At 42.5% G+C, this 12,882-nt stretch overlaps 1 protein-coding gene across 1 annotated transcript in view; it reads left to right on the top strand.

Annotated features, from left to right (window-relative positions):
• The window catches only part of ZC2HC1A (zinc finger C2HC-type containing 1A), a 69,595-nt gene extending 57,182 nt beyond the window's left edge, over nucleotides 1-12,413 (top strand). Inside the window, exons 8-9 of the mRNA XM_073550614.1 lie at nucleotides 6,849-6,938; nucleotides 10,948-12,413. Coding sequence (XP_073406715.1) covers nucleotides 6,849-6,938; nucleotides 10,948-11,134 — 277 coding nt within the window. The 3' untranslated portion in view covers nucleotides 11,135-12,413. The remainder of the gene's footprint in view (nucleotides 1-6,848; nucleotides 6,939-10,947) is intronic.
• Nucleotides 12,414-12,882: the final 469 nt, after the last annotated feature.

Below are 12,882 nucleotides of genomic sequence, written 5' to 3'. Positions count from 1 at the left end.
GTAGGGCAATATCCTTCTTTTTACGCTTGCAGGTCTAAATTGAACTAGGGCAGACTCCTAAAAGCAAAGTTCCTGCCTTGGCTATCCTGTCAAGTGGAATTTATCTTATAGGCCAGGGGTAAGGACTCTCCACCCAGGTAGGGAAAACTCAAGACCACCAGATTATTCCCTGGGTTCCCGTTGACCTTTAGGTCCCCTTTTGCGCATAGAAATGCATGTAGCCGCATGCTCCGGTCCGTGTGCCGGCGGCAGTGCCAGATTGTCATGCGAGAGACTCGTACGAGAATCAAGTGAGACTCTCGCAAGTGAGTATGAGCCCTTAGAGAGATTGCAGGAGCTTTTCTTCATGTTATCACCCAATGTTTAGGTATACTATTCTGGTCATCGGAGAGCAATCACAAAATTACAAAACTAGTATGGTTAAAGCCGAGATGGAAACACACAAAGGCTGTGTACACTGGCAGATGGCGTGCATTATACATCTGCTGATTAGCTGCATGTTTGCCTATCAGGAGTCATTTCATAGTCTGCTTATGACAGGGCTAGCCGCACTTCCCCTGAGCACAGAATGATTGGTAACCATTCTGTGTGCATGTACACTCGATCCCGGCAGCACATGTCCTGTCTACATAGAATGATGTGCTGGCGAGAATTATGAATAATATGCTGGCGAGAATTATGATTTTTAAACCAGCTTAAAAACCATTTTGCTCAGTTTTTGGGTGACTGACTGCTTGTTTTCACTGGCCCATGATCAGGAAACGAGCGTTCCTTGGAATATCTTATTGTGTGGCCAAGGCTAAAGGTCCCGATGCACATTAGACAAATGTTGGCTAAACCTGCCGATATGTTTGGCTTCAGCCAACAGTCTAATGTCTATAGGGTGCCGGCTGACTGATGGTTGGGACAGATGCCACCAGTGCATGTCTGATTTCGGACATTGTTCTCCTGGAGATAAGTTGACGGGTCAGTCTGCAACTGTCTCATAGTGAATGCAGAAGCTCTCATATCGACCAGCACTCCTGTGTATGACTGTGTATGGCAGACGGCCATCTAATGTGTATGGCCAGCTGTAGTCATAGCAAGTACACCTACTCAAATTTCTTTGTAGATCAAGTAATTTCCCCATTTTCTGCAGTCAGGAAGACATGGAAGGGAGTCCAATAATGATAACACTGTTATTAATTCAAGCACCAAGGGAAAACCTCATGTTTATTGAATCTATCTCTTCGGCAATCATATCTTTCAAGAACACTCATTTGGTGTGTACAACACTTTAAAGCAACACTAAACCTAGGAACAATTAGGAACCTAGGAACGAGATCGTTAGCGAGATCGCTGGAAAGTCACCTATTTTCTGACGCAACAGCGATCTCGCTACGTGTGACACATAGCGCCGAAAGCCCCCCCCCCGCTGGATATCGCTGATCGTGCTTGAATGTCCCAGGCCATTTTTTGATCGTTGGCGTCCCGCTGGCCAGCATACATCGCTGTGTTTGACTGCCACGAGCGACATCATTGGCGACGCAGAACTCATGAACACAGGCGTGAGTCGTCAGAATAGCTGCTGTGTGACAAGGTCCCAACGACCGCCGAGGATCGCTGGATCATTGCTGCGTCATTGTGTAGATCTGCCTGTTTGACAGCTTACTAGTGATCATGTAGCGACGCACCAGCAATCCTTACCAGTTTGCATCGTTGTCAGGAACGCTAGTGCATCGCTTAGTGTAACAGCACCCCAAAACCAAACAGGAGATGACCTTGACCTCACTGTCAGTCTACGGGTTCATGTAATGAAGCAATACGCATAGCAGAAACCTGTGGGAACAATGGGTTTAATCATCTTCTGAACCCTGGTTTTTCTCTAAAGGACAGCAGAGGGGGACAGGTTAGGGTCACGGTTGTAATGGTTGCACGTTTTTGCTGTTGGCACCACTGTTTCTCTTCCAATTCAGGTGATTGTTGAAAGGATTGTCCCTTCTCAGCTTTTTACCTGCAAATATCCTCAAAGTGACTGTACAGTCAAGATGAGCTTGTTACTTTGTAGTCTGATTTCTCCGTTTTCCCGCTGCTGCCGTGACTCCTGCTCCCAAAGCTGATCCTTCCAGTTAAAAGGGTTGTGCAGTGAAATAAGTTCAGTTATTCGCAGAATTGGTGTTTGGCCGACTGCTGGGGATCGGCACCAATCATCAGAATGGGGAATTTTTATCCTCGATGGTGCACATTATAATCCCTGTTACAAAATGGAGAAGCAGGTCAGAAGCCCAATCAATGGTTCACTATGGTTACCGGAAAAAAACATGTGCAACGCTCTACAGCCCTGTAATGAATGATTGGAGCAGTGATCGAGCATGCACACTGCCTATCTAACGGGGATAGAAGTGCCCTGTTCTGCTAATCAGTGCGTGTTTGTCATTGGACCCCATTGATCAGCAAGTTGTCAAGTATCATTTGCGTAGGTGATAACTTGTTTTTACCAGACAACCCCTTTAAAGGGAATCTGTCAGCAGGTTTTTGCTATGTAATCTCAAGACAGCATGAGGTAAGAAATAAAAGACAGATTTCGGCAATGCCTCTCTTATCAATCCCTGTGGTTTTGTTTGCTTGCAATGATTGTTTTAATACCAGGAGCTCATCATAGCTGGTCACCGCAGCGCCTGCCTCCTGGTCCGACCCCTCCTGTGACAGGCATCTCATGGTCTATAGACATGGTATATGCTAGGGTGACCGCAAAAAATCGATGTCGGAATTTTGTCCGTCTGGACCCCACAAAACGATTCCCCTTTCCAGATATTGAGATAGCCAAAATTTGAGCTCGATCAAACGACGTTAACCCGTGCCGCTCGTCGCTCAAAGTTTGAAAAAATCCAAATTGAGGTATTTTAAGATTTAGGTATTTTGCATAGTCTGTTAGACTATAAAGAATGTGACAACAACATTGCAGAAATAGCCCTGACCAAATTTTCGAACCATTTGTGGTATTTGAATGCAGAGTTGGTGGGATTATCGTTTTTTGATCCCACCATTACAGACAATGAATAGTTGTTAATGGCTAATAAATTGCTCAGTAGCACAGATGAACCATCAGAGCACGCTAGGGTTGTAAATCCAAAAGTTAGGAAAGAAAAATTAAAAGAGGTAGGAAGTAACCGACTTTAACGACCTTCTGACAAAAGATGAAGAACAAAAGCAATATGTCCTGCAAGTTGTAAGCAAATGCCGAGCATTATATTCTGACGTTTCAAAAACTACTTTAACAAAAGCTCTAGAATAGATTAGATAACTATGTAAAATTATCAACTCATGTAGATTAGCGTGCTCTGATGGTTCATCTGTGCTACTGAGCAATTTATTAGCCATTAACAACTTTTCATTGTCTGTAATGGTGGGATCAAAAAACGATAATCCCACCAACTCTGCATTCAAATACCACAAATGGTTCGAAAATTTGGTCATGGCTATTTCTGCAATGTTGTTGTCACATTCTTTATAGTCTAACAGACTATGCAAAATACCTAAATCTTAAAATACCTCAATTTGGATTTTTTCAAACTTTGAGCGACGAGTGGCATGGGTTAACGTCGTTTGATCGAGCTGAAATTTTGGCTATCTCAATATCTGGAAAGGGGAATCGTTTTGTGGGGTCCAGATGAACAAGATTCCGACATTTTTCCCCCCCATATGAGATCCAGTCACCCTAGTATATACAGAGGTTGGTGTGGGCGGGGTTAGCTTTCTCAGCTCTGCTTCATGCTAAATCTAAAATCTCTGATTGTGTCAGAACTAGGTATGGGCGAACCCGAATTGTAAAGTTCTGGACCCGTACTGAACACAGTGTTCGGTCACAAGGTACCAAACACAGGTTTCCATGGGAAACCCGTGTAACAGTTCGGATCCAGGGCCTGTAAAACATTGCATAAAATTAATAATAAACATTATAATTATACTTACCTGTCCAGCGACGCGTCCTCCCGTCCCGCTGTCTCCCGGCCGCATTGGTTTCCGGGGCCGCTCATTAACTTCCGGCGGTGTTCACTGAACTCTGCAGTCTTCGGCTTTTTCCAGCAGTGTTCGTGCGGTGACGTCAGGTTCGGACCATGAACTGGGTAGACAGGGATGACAGCGTGATGGGAGGACATGTCGCAGGACAGGTAAGTATAATTATGTTTATTATTAACTAGCTGAAGAGCCCGGCGCTGCCCGAGCATAGTAACTAACTATAGTTAGTTATAACAAATTATAATGATTATATCTATATCTATCTATCTATGTGTATATATATATATATATATATATATATATATATATATATATAGCTGAGTGTAGAGCCCCGCCCACTCCGCATAGCCACATTCACTGTAATATCCCACATCATCCCGTCAGCTAGAGCCACAGGACTACTACCCCTAATATCTCACATCATCCCGTCAGCCAGAGCCACCAGACAACTACAGCTCAGCTTCTTTTAAACAGCTCTGGTGAAATGAAAGATGCTTCGTGATTGGTTGCAAGGAAAACTGTTGCTCATAGCAACCAATCACAGCTCAGCTTCTTTTAAACCGCTCTGGTGAAATGAAAGCTGCTTCATGATTGGTTGGTGATACACACATACATACACACACACACACACACATACTTTCAGTTTTATATGTATAGATTTTATGCTTTGTTTTACAGAACCCCCATCCCATATCAGTAAAGTCCAAGCTCGGGGTTCGAACGCAAGTTCGCATCATCTCCGGCCCCGAGCTCGAACTTTACAAAAAAAACTTGGGCGAACCCACCGAACCCCATCATCAGGAGAATTCGCCCATCACTAGTCAGAACCGCTGCCCCCAGTAATCTAAGTGATACATCGTTGGATTCAGTTTCTCTTTGCGTACATCAGGCTGCTCTCAGATGAGGTAGCAAAAACCTGCTGACAGATTCCCTTTGAGTATAAGAAGTAGGAAAGTCTGTGTTGATGTCATGCTCTCAAGATATTGTTGTGAAGGCCCTGGTATGTGACATCTATGTAACGTAATGCACGGCATTCGCTAGCCGAGTGAAGTGACCGCCCAACACTGCAGGATCTGAAGAATGCAGCTAACAAAACCCAACTACAAACTTGCTGCCCTACCACAGTGGGGACAAGGAAGGTAAAGCCTTTAAATGGTACAACCCCCCCAATTAACCAACTAAAAGACTGCGGCAGTTCCAGTTAAAAAGTTTGTACCAAGCTAAAACGTTATCTCCTATCAATGCCATAACAGACCTCAGGCTGAAGGGAATCCTGAATGTCTGGCATCGCTGCATGCTGTGGTGGGAAGATGACCTTTGCTGAAAGGGAAGGGCAATGCCTGATATTCCTGACACCCTGAGGAACTTTAACCTCCAGTTTCTTATATCAGAGCAAAGTTTCTAAATATTATTTGCGCATCCTAAATCCAAAAATGCTGCCGTATTCCAAGATGTCAGTACCAAAGTGGCTGAAATATAGTCTCGTAGCACAAGACAAATACACTGTAGGTACAGAAATCTGTAAATGGTACAGAACAAACAACAATGGGAAGGCGCTCTTGAAGATCGACAGTGTGGACCTGTGGCATGGTCACGCTGCTGGTCCCATTTGTGCACCCTCCAATGCTGCCAGCAAAAACAAATTTGCTTCTGGGAGCAGTGGAGATCGATGTTCTAAAACTAAAAACATGTCAAAGTCTGCTGTGGTGGCTGGTACCTAAACAACAAGCAGCGAACTATAGAATGAAAAATCCCAGTTTTACTCACTAAACAACATGAAACAACCCCTTTAAATGCCCACCTCATCATATCTTTTATCTATATGTTAGGTCAGGTCCATACATGTTGGATTTTTCCACTATAGTGAATCTAAGGCAATATCTGCATGTGTCGCCGGAGAATTTCCTGCAGATTTTACCTGTCTACTACGCTGCTCTCTGCCAGAAGTATCACCAAAGCAGCTAACTGGACAGAGTCAAGAAGACTATGAGTCTCTAAAACAGCCCTGCCCACTACTCAATGATTAGGTGTAATTCAAAAATGTCCAAAAATGACCTAGCTGGCACTTCAAATAGATATGCAACAACCACCAAGACCAGCCCTGATAAGCTAGTCAGAGGAAGAGATCCAAACTGTACTTAAAACTTGAAAGCTTTATTATCAATATATGAAAAGAGTAAAAGGCTTAAGACAAATGAGCAGAAGGTGTACCCTGTAGAGGGATCTCCAGTGCTATCCTGAACAATGCAATAAGAATAATACAAATATATTATCAGTAACCCAGAGTTACTGTATATCAAATATCACATGCTCTGCTACCCAATACAAAAATGACATGAATCAAATAAATCCCAGAGTATAAATAACACATAATGTAGATATGAGTACTGAAAAGAATGAAAAATACTGAGGAAAAATGGTCCACTGATGACTGGTATACAAGGGAAGTGCCTGTTGTATAAAATTAAACTCCAAATTGCAAAGTATTTGGGTTATGTTACCTCATAACATCGGGACCACAAGTGGAGCAGGATAGTCCAGGCGTTCCCCCTCACCCCGACGCGCGTTTCGTCTTTAGCTTCTTCCGGGGGGCGATGATTAGGTGATAGCTTGTCTGGTAGTAATGAGCATAAAAATTGTTGTTGTCTTTTTTCTTTTTTTATAACAAAAATAATTGGAGTAGATTTACTGCATGTTTTGTCCCCAAAAAAGAGAAATCCATAGTGAGTAAAATTGACCTGAGGATGAGATATAAACCATTCCACGGTTTACCTTGTTCAAATTCACAGGTAAAATATGCCACGTTTCCATTGCACGTGATCTTTAACCATTGACATATTTCATTTTAGAGGATCGTTAAAGTCAAGAACACCACCCAGCTTGGCTAGAAACCCAGCCACCAATAAAAGGAAAACTTACAACGCGGAAAACTACTCGAGGTACTATGCTCCGTTGTATGTATTGTAAACAGAAATCTTGCAGTTTTCACACTGGCCACTGCAGGTTTTTTTTTTTTAACTAACTTCTTGTTGTTTAGGAAACAACACATGTACATTAGTAGCCATTAACAGAGTCTAAACCTTGCTTTTGTACTGAAGCATCCACTGAGCGTGTCCACAGGTCGTTGTGAAGGGAGGGCAGCAGGGTCCGCTGTGACGTCACCTGTTGTGATTGGTGGACCCTGTATAGAGGTGTCATCAGTCATTCTAATCTTGTCTCTACTGATCTGAATCTGCTGAAAACTCTTCTTGGAAGGTCCGGAAGGATGAGTTTAAAAAAGCATGACTGGCCCCTGTGAAAATTGAAAGATCACTAAATTTGTTTTTTTAATAAAGATAAAAAAAAAAAAATCACCAAACTTAAAAAAAAAAAAAATAGATGTAATACAAATACCTGATTTAAGCAATAAGTGATTTTCTGATGATAGCTTTGCTTTAAGGATACAGACATTTTTCATTTTCGCGTCTTCAGTTTCTTCTCCCCTTATTCAGTTATTCGTAACTTTATTTTTCCACGTAAAGCCTTCTATTCTGAGCATACAAACATACAATATGGAGATCATTTTTATTTCACTTTTAGGAGGTGAGATGAACAAAACTAGCAATTCTGGCCTAGTATTTAATTTGTTTTTGTTTTTTCATAACGTTCACAGTGCATGTTCGTTAGTTATATAATCGTTTATTTTCCAAATTAAATGACTTTTTTTTTATTGCCAAAATTTGTCTTTTGGAGGAATTAAACTGCTGGGATCGGAGTTTGCTCCACTCCTGTCAGACGTAGCAGAATGTAAGAGAATGTAAGGCCATGTTCACACGTTCAGTATTTGGTCAGTATTTCGGTCAGTATTTCACATCAGCATTTGTAAGCCAAAACCAGGAGTGGGTGATAAATCCAGAAGTGGTGACGTGTCTCCATTATACTTTTCCTCTGGTTGTTCCACTCCAGGTTTTGGCTGTGAAAGTGGCCTTAGATGTAGGTGTGTTTCTAGGACACACTTATAACTGTGAACGATGGGAGATAACTTAATTGTCTTGGGTTGTCTATTATGAAGAACTGGTGCAGCCCAAGAAAAGTCTTAAGGGGGTTTTACACATAGCGATATAGCGATTTGGTGACGCAGCAGCGATATCGCTAGCGGTATTGCTATGTGTGATACTTACGACCGGCTCCCCCTCTGTCTGTCGTTGATCGCGCAGCTCCATTTCTCGTCGGGCGCTTCCTGCTGGCGCTGACAAGCAACGCGTGGACGCGGACGGGAGGACGTTAGGATCGCTGCATGTGACAGGTAAGTAACGGCCGCTGCACCAACGATCCTGACCGGGTCGTATCGTGGTCGGGATCGCTGGTGCATCGCTAAATTTAAAGGGGCCTTTAGACACAGAAGTGGAATGTTTAGATTATAGATGATGTTAGTCCTAGATCACCAGACCAAAGCCTTGCGGCCGTTCTCTTACCTGCCAGATGACATCGCGCCAGATCTATTAATCAGAAGAGGCGCAGGGAATGCCGGCGGGTAGGTTTGCAAGGCTCCGGCCTGAGAGTCATGGAATACCATTGTGGCTTCTGGTAGACAAGAGTCCTGCAAATCATCTTCCTCGACTCAAAAAAAAAAAAAAAATATTAAAAGAAATAAAAATAAAATCATTAAAAGAGAATAGAATAAAGTTACATAAAGTGGAAGAGAAAAAGCAAATGTTTCATTGTTGCTTCACAAAGCTGTCAGGATGGACGTTACTCTGTGTGTCTCTTCATTGTGACCCCTTTCTGTCCTGGCAGTGAAGGTTTCCCTGTATCTGAATCTTATATCTGCTTCATGGAGGACTGTTTGCCTTTTCTCTGGAAAAAAAAATTGATACTCTGATTTAATTTTCTATTACCCTTAGCTATTTTGACCCAGTATGTCACTATACCTACCACTAACCGCTAACCAGACCACAGACACAGCCCTGCAGCTTTCTGTAACCAGTTGTATTAGTATTGTATGTCCACTCTTAAAGGGAATCTGTCACCTCATCTTTCCCCTATGAGCTGCGTCCACCGCCATCAGGGGTTATCTACAGCATTCTGTAATGAAAGATAAGAAAAACAAGTTAGATTATACTCGGCGGGGGCATTGGGTGTCGCGGTCCGGTGCCTCCCATCTTCATGCGTTGGCCTCCCCCTTCTTACTTCTTCCGCAGCTCCTGCGCAGACGTACTATATCTGCCCTATTGAGAGCAGAGTCTGGCGCCTCAATAGGGCAGATATAGTACGCCTGCCCAGGAGCAGCGGCAGAAGTAAGAAGGAGGACGTCATCATATGAAAATGGGAGGGACCTGACTGCGACACCCATTGGACCGGATCCCCGGTTGTGTATAATCTAACTCGCTTTTCTTATTTTTCAGGTTACATTGGGGAAACAGTGAAACTGAGAAAAAACCAACAAGAATTGTGCTGTTGTTTTGTGTCTTATTCTTCTAACACTCACTTTTTCACAGTAAAAAAAAAAAAAAAATAGACCTGATTTATCTAGACTGGTTTTGTTCACTTGTTCACGTCACTCTTGATAATGAGTTGTGCTGGAGTCGGACGATCCTGATTCATGAAGAGGCGTACTGTTCTTCATGGATCAGGAGTGTGGGACAATTGGCGTACATCTCTGTGTGCGCCTCGCCATATATCTTACTCCAGTACCGACTGGAATAATATTTGTGGAGTGGCGAAAACCTCTGCTTGGATTTGCTCCGTCTCACCCCAGTTCTGCTCTTTGTTGGAATTAGGTGAATATAAAAGTTTCAACATTTTATCACAGCCTGGAGTTGCCCCCAAATTATGTGACTTTTTAAAGAATTTTATGCAAGAATACTATCATAAAAGCTTTTGATGAACCAGGTCCATTGTGTTTATTCTCGTCTACAGGGTCAGTACGATTATGACATTACTATATTAACTTTTCCCTTTGTTTTTCTTTTAAACATAAAAAACCTCCCAAAATTATTGGTTTGTGTCCCCATATTCTGAGAGCCGTATTTTTTTTCTTTTTATGGTCGATAGTGTTGTATGAGGACTTGTTTTTTTTGCAGCTCTATAAAAAACCTCAAAAGAAAAAAGCCCACATGAAAATTTGGCATGGAAAAAAAATACTGTGGAAAAATGCCCATATGTAAAATTGCTTCCACTGAAAAGCCCTCACATGGCCTTAGTGGTTGAAAGATCCCGGTAGTGCAGCGTGTGTTCTGCAGTGTTATCTGATAACTGAGCAGTCAGCTCCTACATGGACAAGTGTAACGTCTGTCAAATGTGCAGATAACACGGTACGTGGAGTAATCAGCGCGTACAGTCCTGTCCGTTTCTCCAAACCTCTTGTGTCAGCAGAGCTCATGGGAAGGTAAGGGATCAGAGCTAACTCCAAATGCAACAGTTAAGCACCCCATATTGAGAGGTTTGGCAAAAAGCCCAAGGTGTATTGGGGCCCCCAGCAAATGAGTGTCGGGGGGGGGGGGTTAAGGATCCGGCATGTCCAGTTTTGGAATGCCAGTCTTTCATTTCTCCCTGAGTTAGGACGCCACCAGAGATGTGTGGTAGCGCCATTTTCATAGAGGACAGAGGTACGCTTGGCAGAACGAGCACTCATCGTCCAGCCAACAATCATCTAAGCGGTATGAGAAGCTTTAGACTCTGGTACGGGCAGTATGACACAGTTGGCACACAAGTTTATGGAGCTGTATCTGCGCCATACATGCAAGATGCACATCTGCCATGCATGTGCTCTATGGTGGATCTCGCCAATAGGTTTAGAGCTCCTAGAGAGAGCGGTAATATTAAAGATACACTTTTACTTTGTGTATAGTCTGCATGGACATGCCTGTTTTGTGCAGCACACTCTTCAGCTTTGTAGTGTAGACTTTGACAGAATCATACCCCATAAAATGCTGAATTCATGTTAATCTCTTCTTAAATTTTTTTTAGGCCTGATAACAAAATAGGTTACGATACTGGAGACCACTCTGATGCCATGAACGGGGGCCGCATGAAAACTGGAGATAATAATGGATCAGGGCAGCTGACAAAGTTTTGCCATGAATGTGGCACCAAATACCCCGTTCCATCAGCCAAGTTCTGCTGTGAATGTGGGGTACGAAGAATGATTCTCTGAACGTTGTATGCTACAAAAAGCCAAACGTTGCACCACACATAAGTAGGCTTACCAAGACTGCTGAAATGTATGGTATCGAAATGACTGGGGTTACACGTCCATGAGAAAACGCAGTCTACGTTGGCAAAGCAGAAGCAGTCTACAGGTTAACGTCTTTGGATCTTCAAGAAAATGAATATATGATCATCGTGCTAGAATATTAAAATTGGATCTAAATAAAAAAAAAACCTGTATCTGTATCACCCATAACATTCGCTAATGGTTGTGAATAGTTTAGTACAATATGGTGACAGCAGAGATGAAGACTAACACCGGTGATGGAACCTTGGCCATAGACTTTCAGCTTCTGACCATGGGCCTGATGTCTATGGTGATGCCAGATGCTTCCCATTGCCTATGGTTTTGGGGCAGATCACAGGTTGGATTTTCTGTCTGCCTCTTATCTCCTGTTGCTGTTTGGAAATAACATGTATCAGGCCATTTTGGGGTATCAGAATGCCATGTGTTGGCCCCCTGTTATCCTGCGTCTATGGCCAGCTTAACAGAAGGGCCGTATATATTGCACTCATAAGTCTGGCACTGGAAGCTTTACTTTTCTATAGCTGCATGTTCACTAGCACTAGGATTGTTCTCAGAATGCGGAGTATGCAGGTCTGTAATTTTATGGGATGTTTTATTAGTTATGTATGCTGCGATTGATGGGCGTTTAGGACTGTACGGTCTATTTTGTGTTTGTTCTCTAAAACCTACAGGAAGGATTTTACCATTTGATATTAATGTTTTGTTTTATTGATATTTATTGATTTTCTATAGTTTCATCCATTTACAGTGGTCCACTCTTTCCTTCTCCGATTTACAATGTCACGCTCCATTTTTAGATGACAAAATTCAATTTTTTTTGTAATACCTGCATACAGATATCAAGGGAAGATCGCAATCTTCTGGCACCTTTTGTAACTACTCTTGTGGAAAATCTTGGTCTGAATCATCAGAGTAAATCTCTTGGGTAGTTCTCACATGTTATTTTCATGTCTATGCAATTTCTGTATTCACCAGACAGATATTGTCTAAAAAGTTCTAAAAAATAATTAGCCATTTCCACCTCCTCCATTTAAGGAGCCTCACGTTTTGGAATGGAAAATCATTACGTATCACCAGGAGATTTATTTAAATCATTGTTTTCCAGCTGTGCTGTCTCTCTATTTTTTTTAACCTTACCTGTTTCATTTCCTTACTTTTGCTATTGGCTTGACATATCCCCACTTGTACGGCGAGAGGTGACCAACTTTGAAAAAAACATGATTTTGCAATACTCTATAATGAGATGTCTGTGTGGCAACCTAGTGGTTGTGATGTCCGTTGCAGATTAATCAATTTACATTTTCTAGGTTTGGAGCAGCAGGTGCTATACTGCCCCCTTTTACCTTATACTCCCCTAACAAAGGGCAGCATAGGACCTAACTGGTCGTCTTAAAGTGAACCGGTCAGCAGGATTTTGCTATGTAAACTACAGGCATTTTCATGTTGGCATTGTTACACTGATTAAAATGATGCCTGGGGTGAAGAAATCAGTCTTGTGGTTCTTGTGTAATTAGTGATAGAAGTTTTCAGTTAATGAAATGCCGGTGCTCTGAGGCGGGACTGTAGGCAGAGTCTTATCGTGGTGCTTTAGGTCAGAGAAACCAAGACGAGACCTGGCCACAGGCCCCCCCGAAGCATAAACATGTTTCTCATTATAGAGATGGAGA

This window comes from Dendrobates tinctorius, unplaced genomic scaffold (genome assembly GCF_039654945.1).
Source record: "Dendrobates tinctorius isolate UK_male_01 unplaced genomic scaffold, ASM3965494v1 ptg000165l, whole genome shotgun sequence".
NCBI classification, from domain to species: Eukaryota; Metazoa; Chordata; class Amphibia; order Anura; family Dendrobatidae; genus Dendrobates; species Dendrobates tinctorius.
The sequence above is the reverse complement of the archived record's forward strand: the minus strand, read 5'-3'. Positions and strand labels throughout refer to the sequence as shown.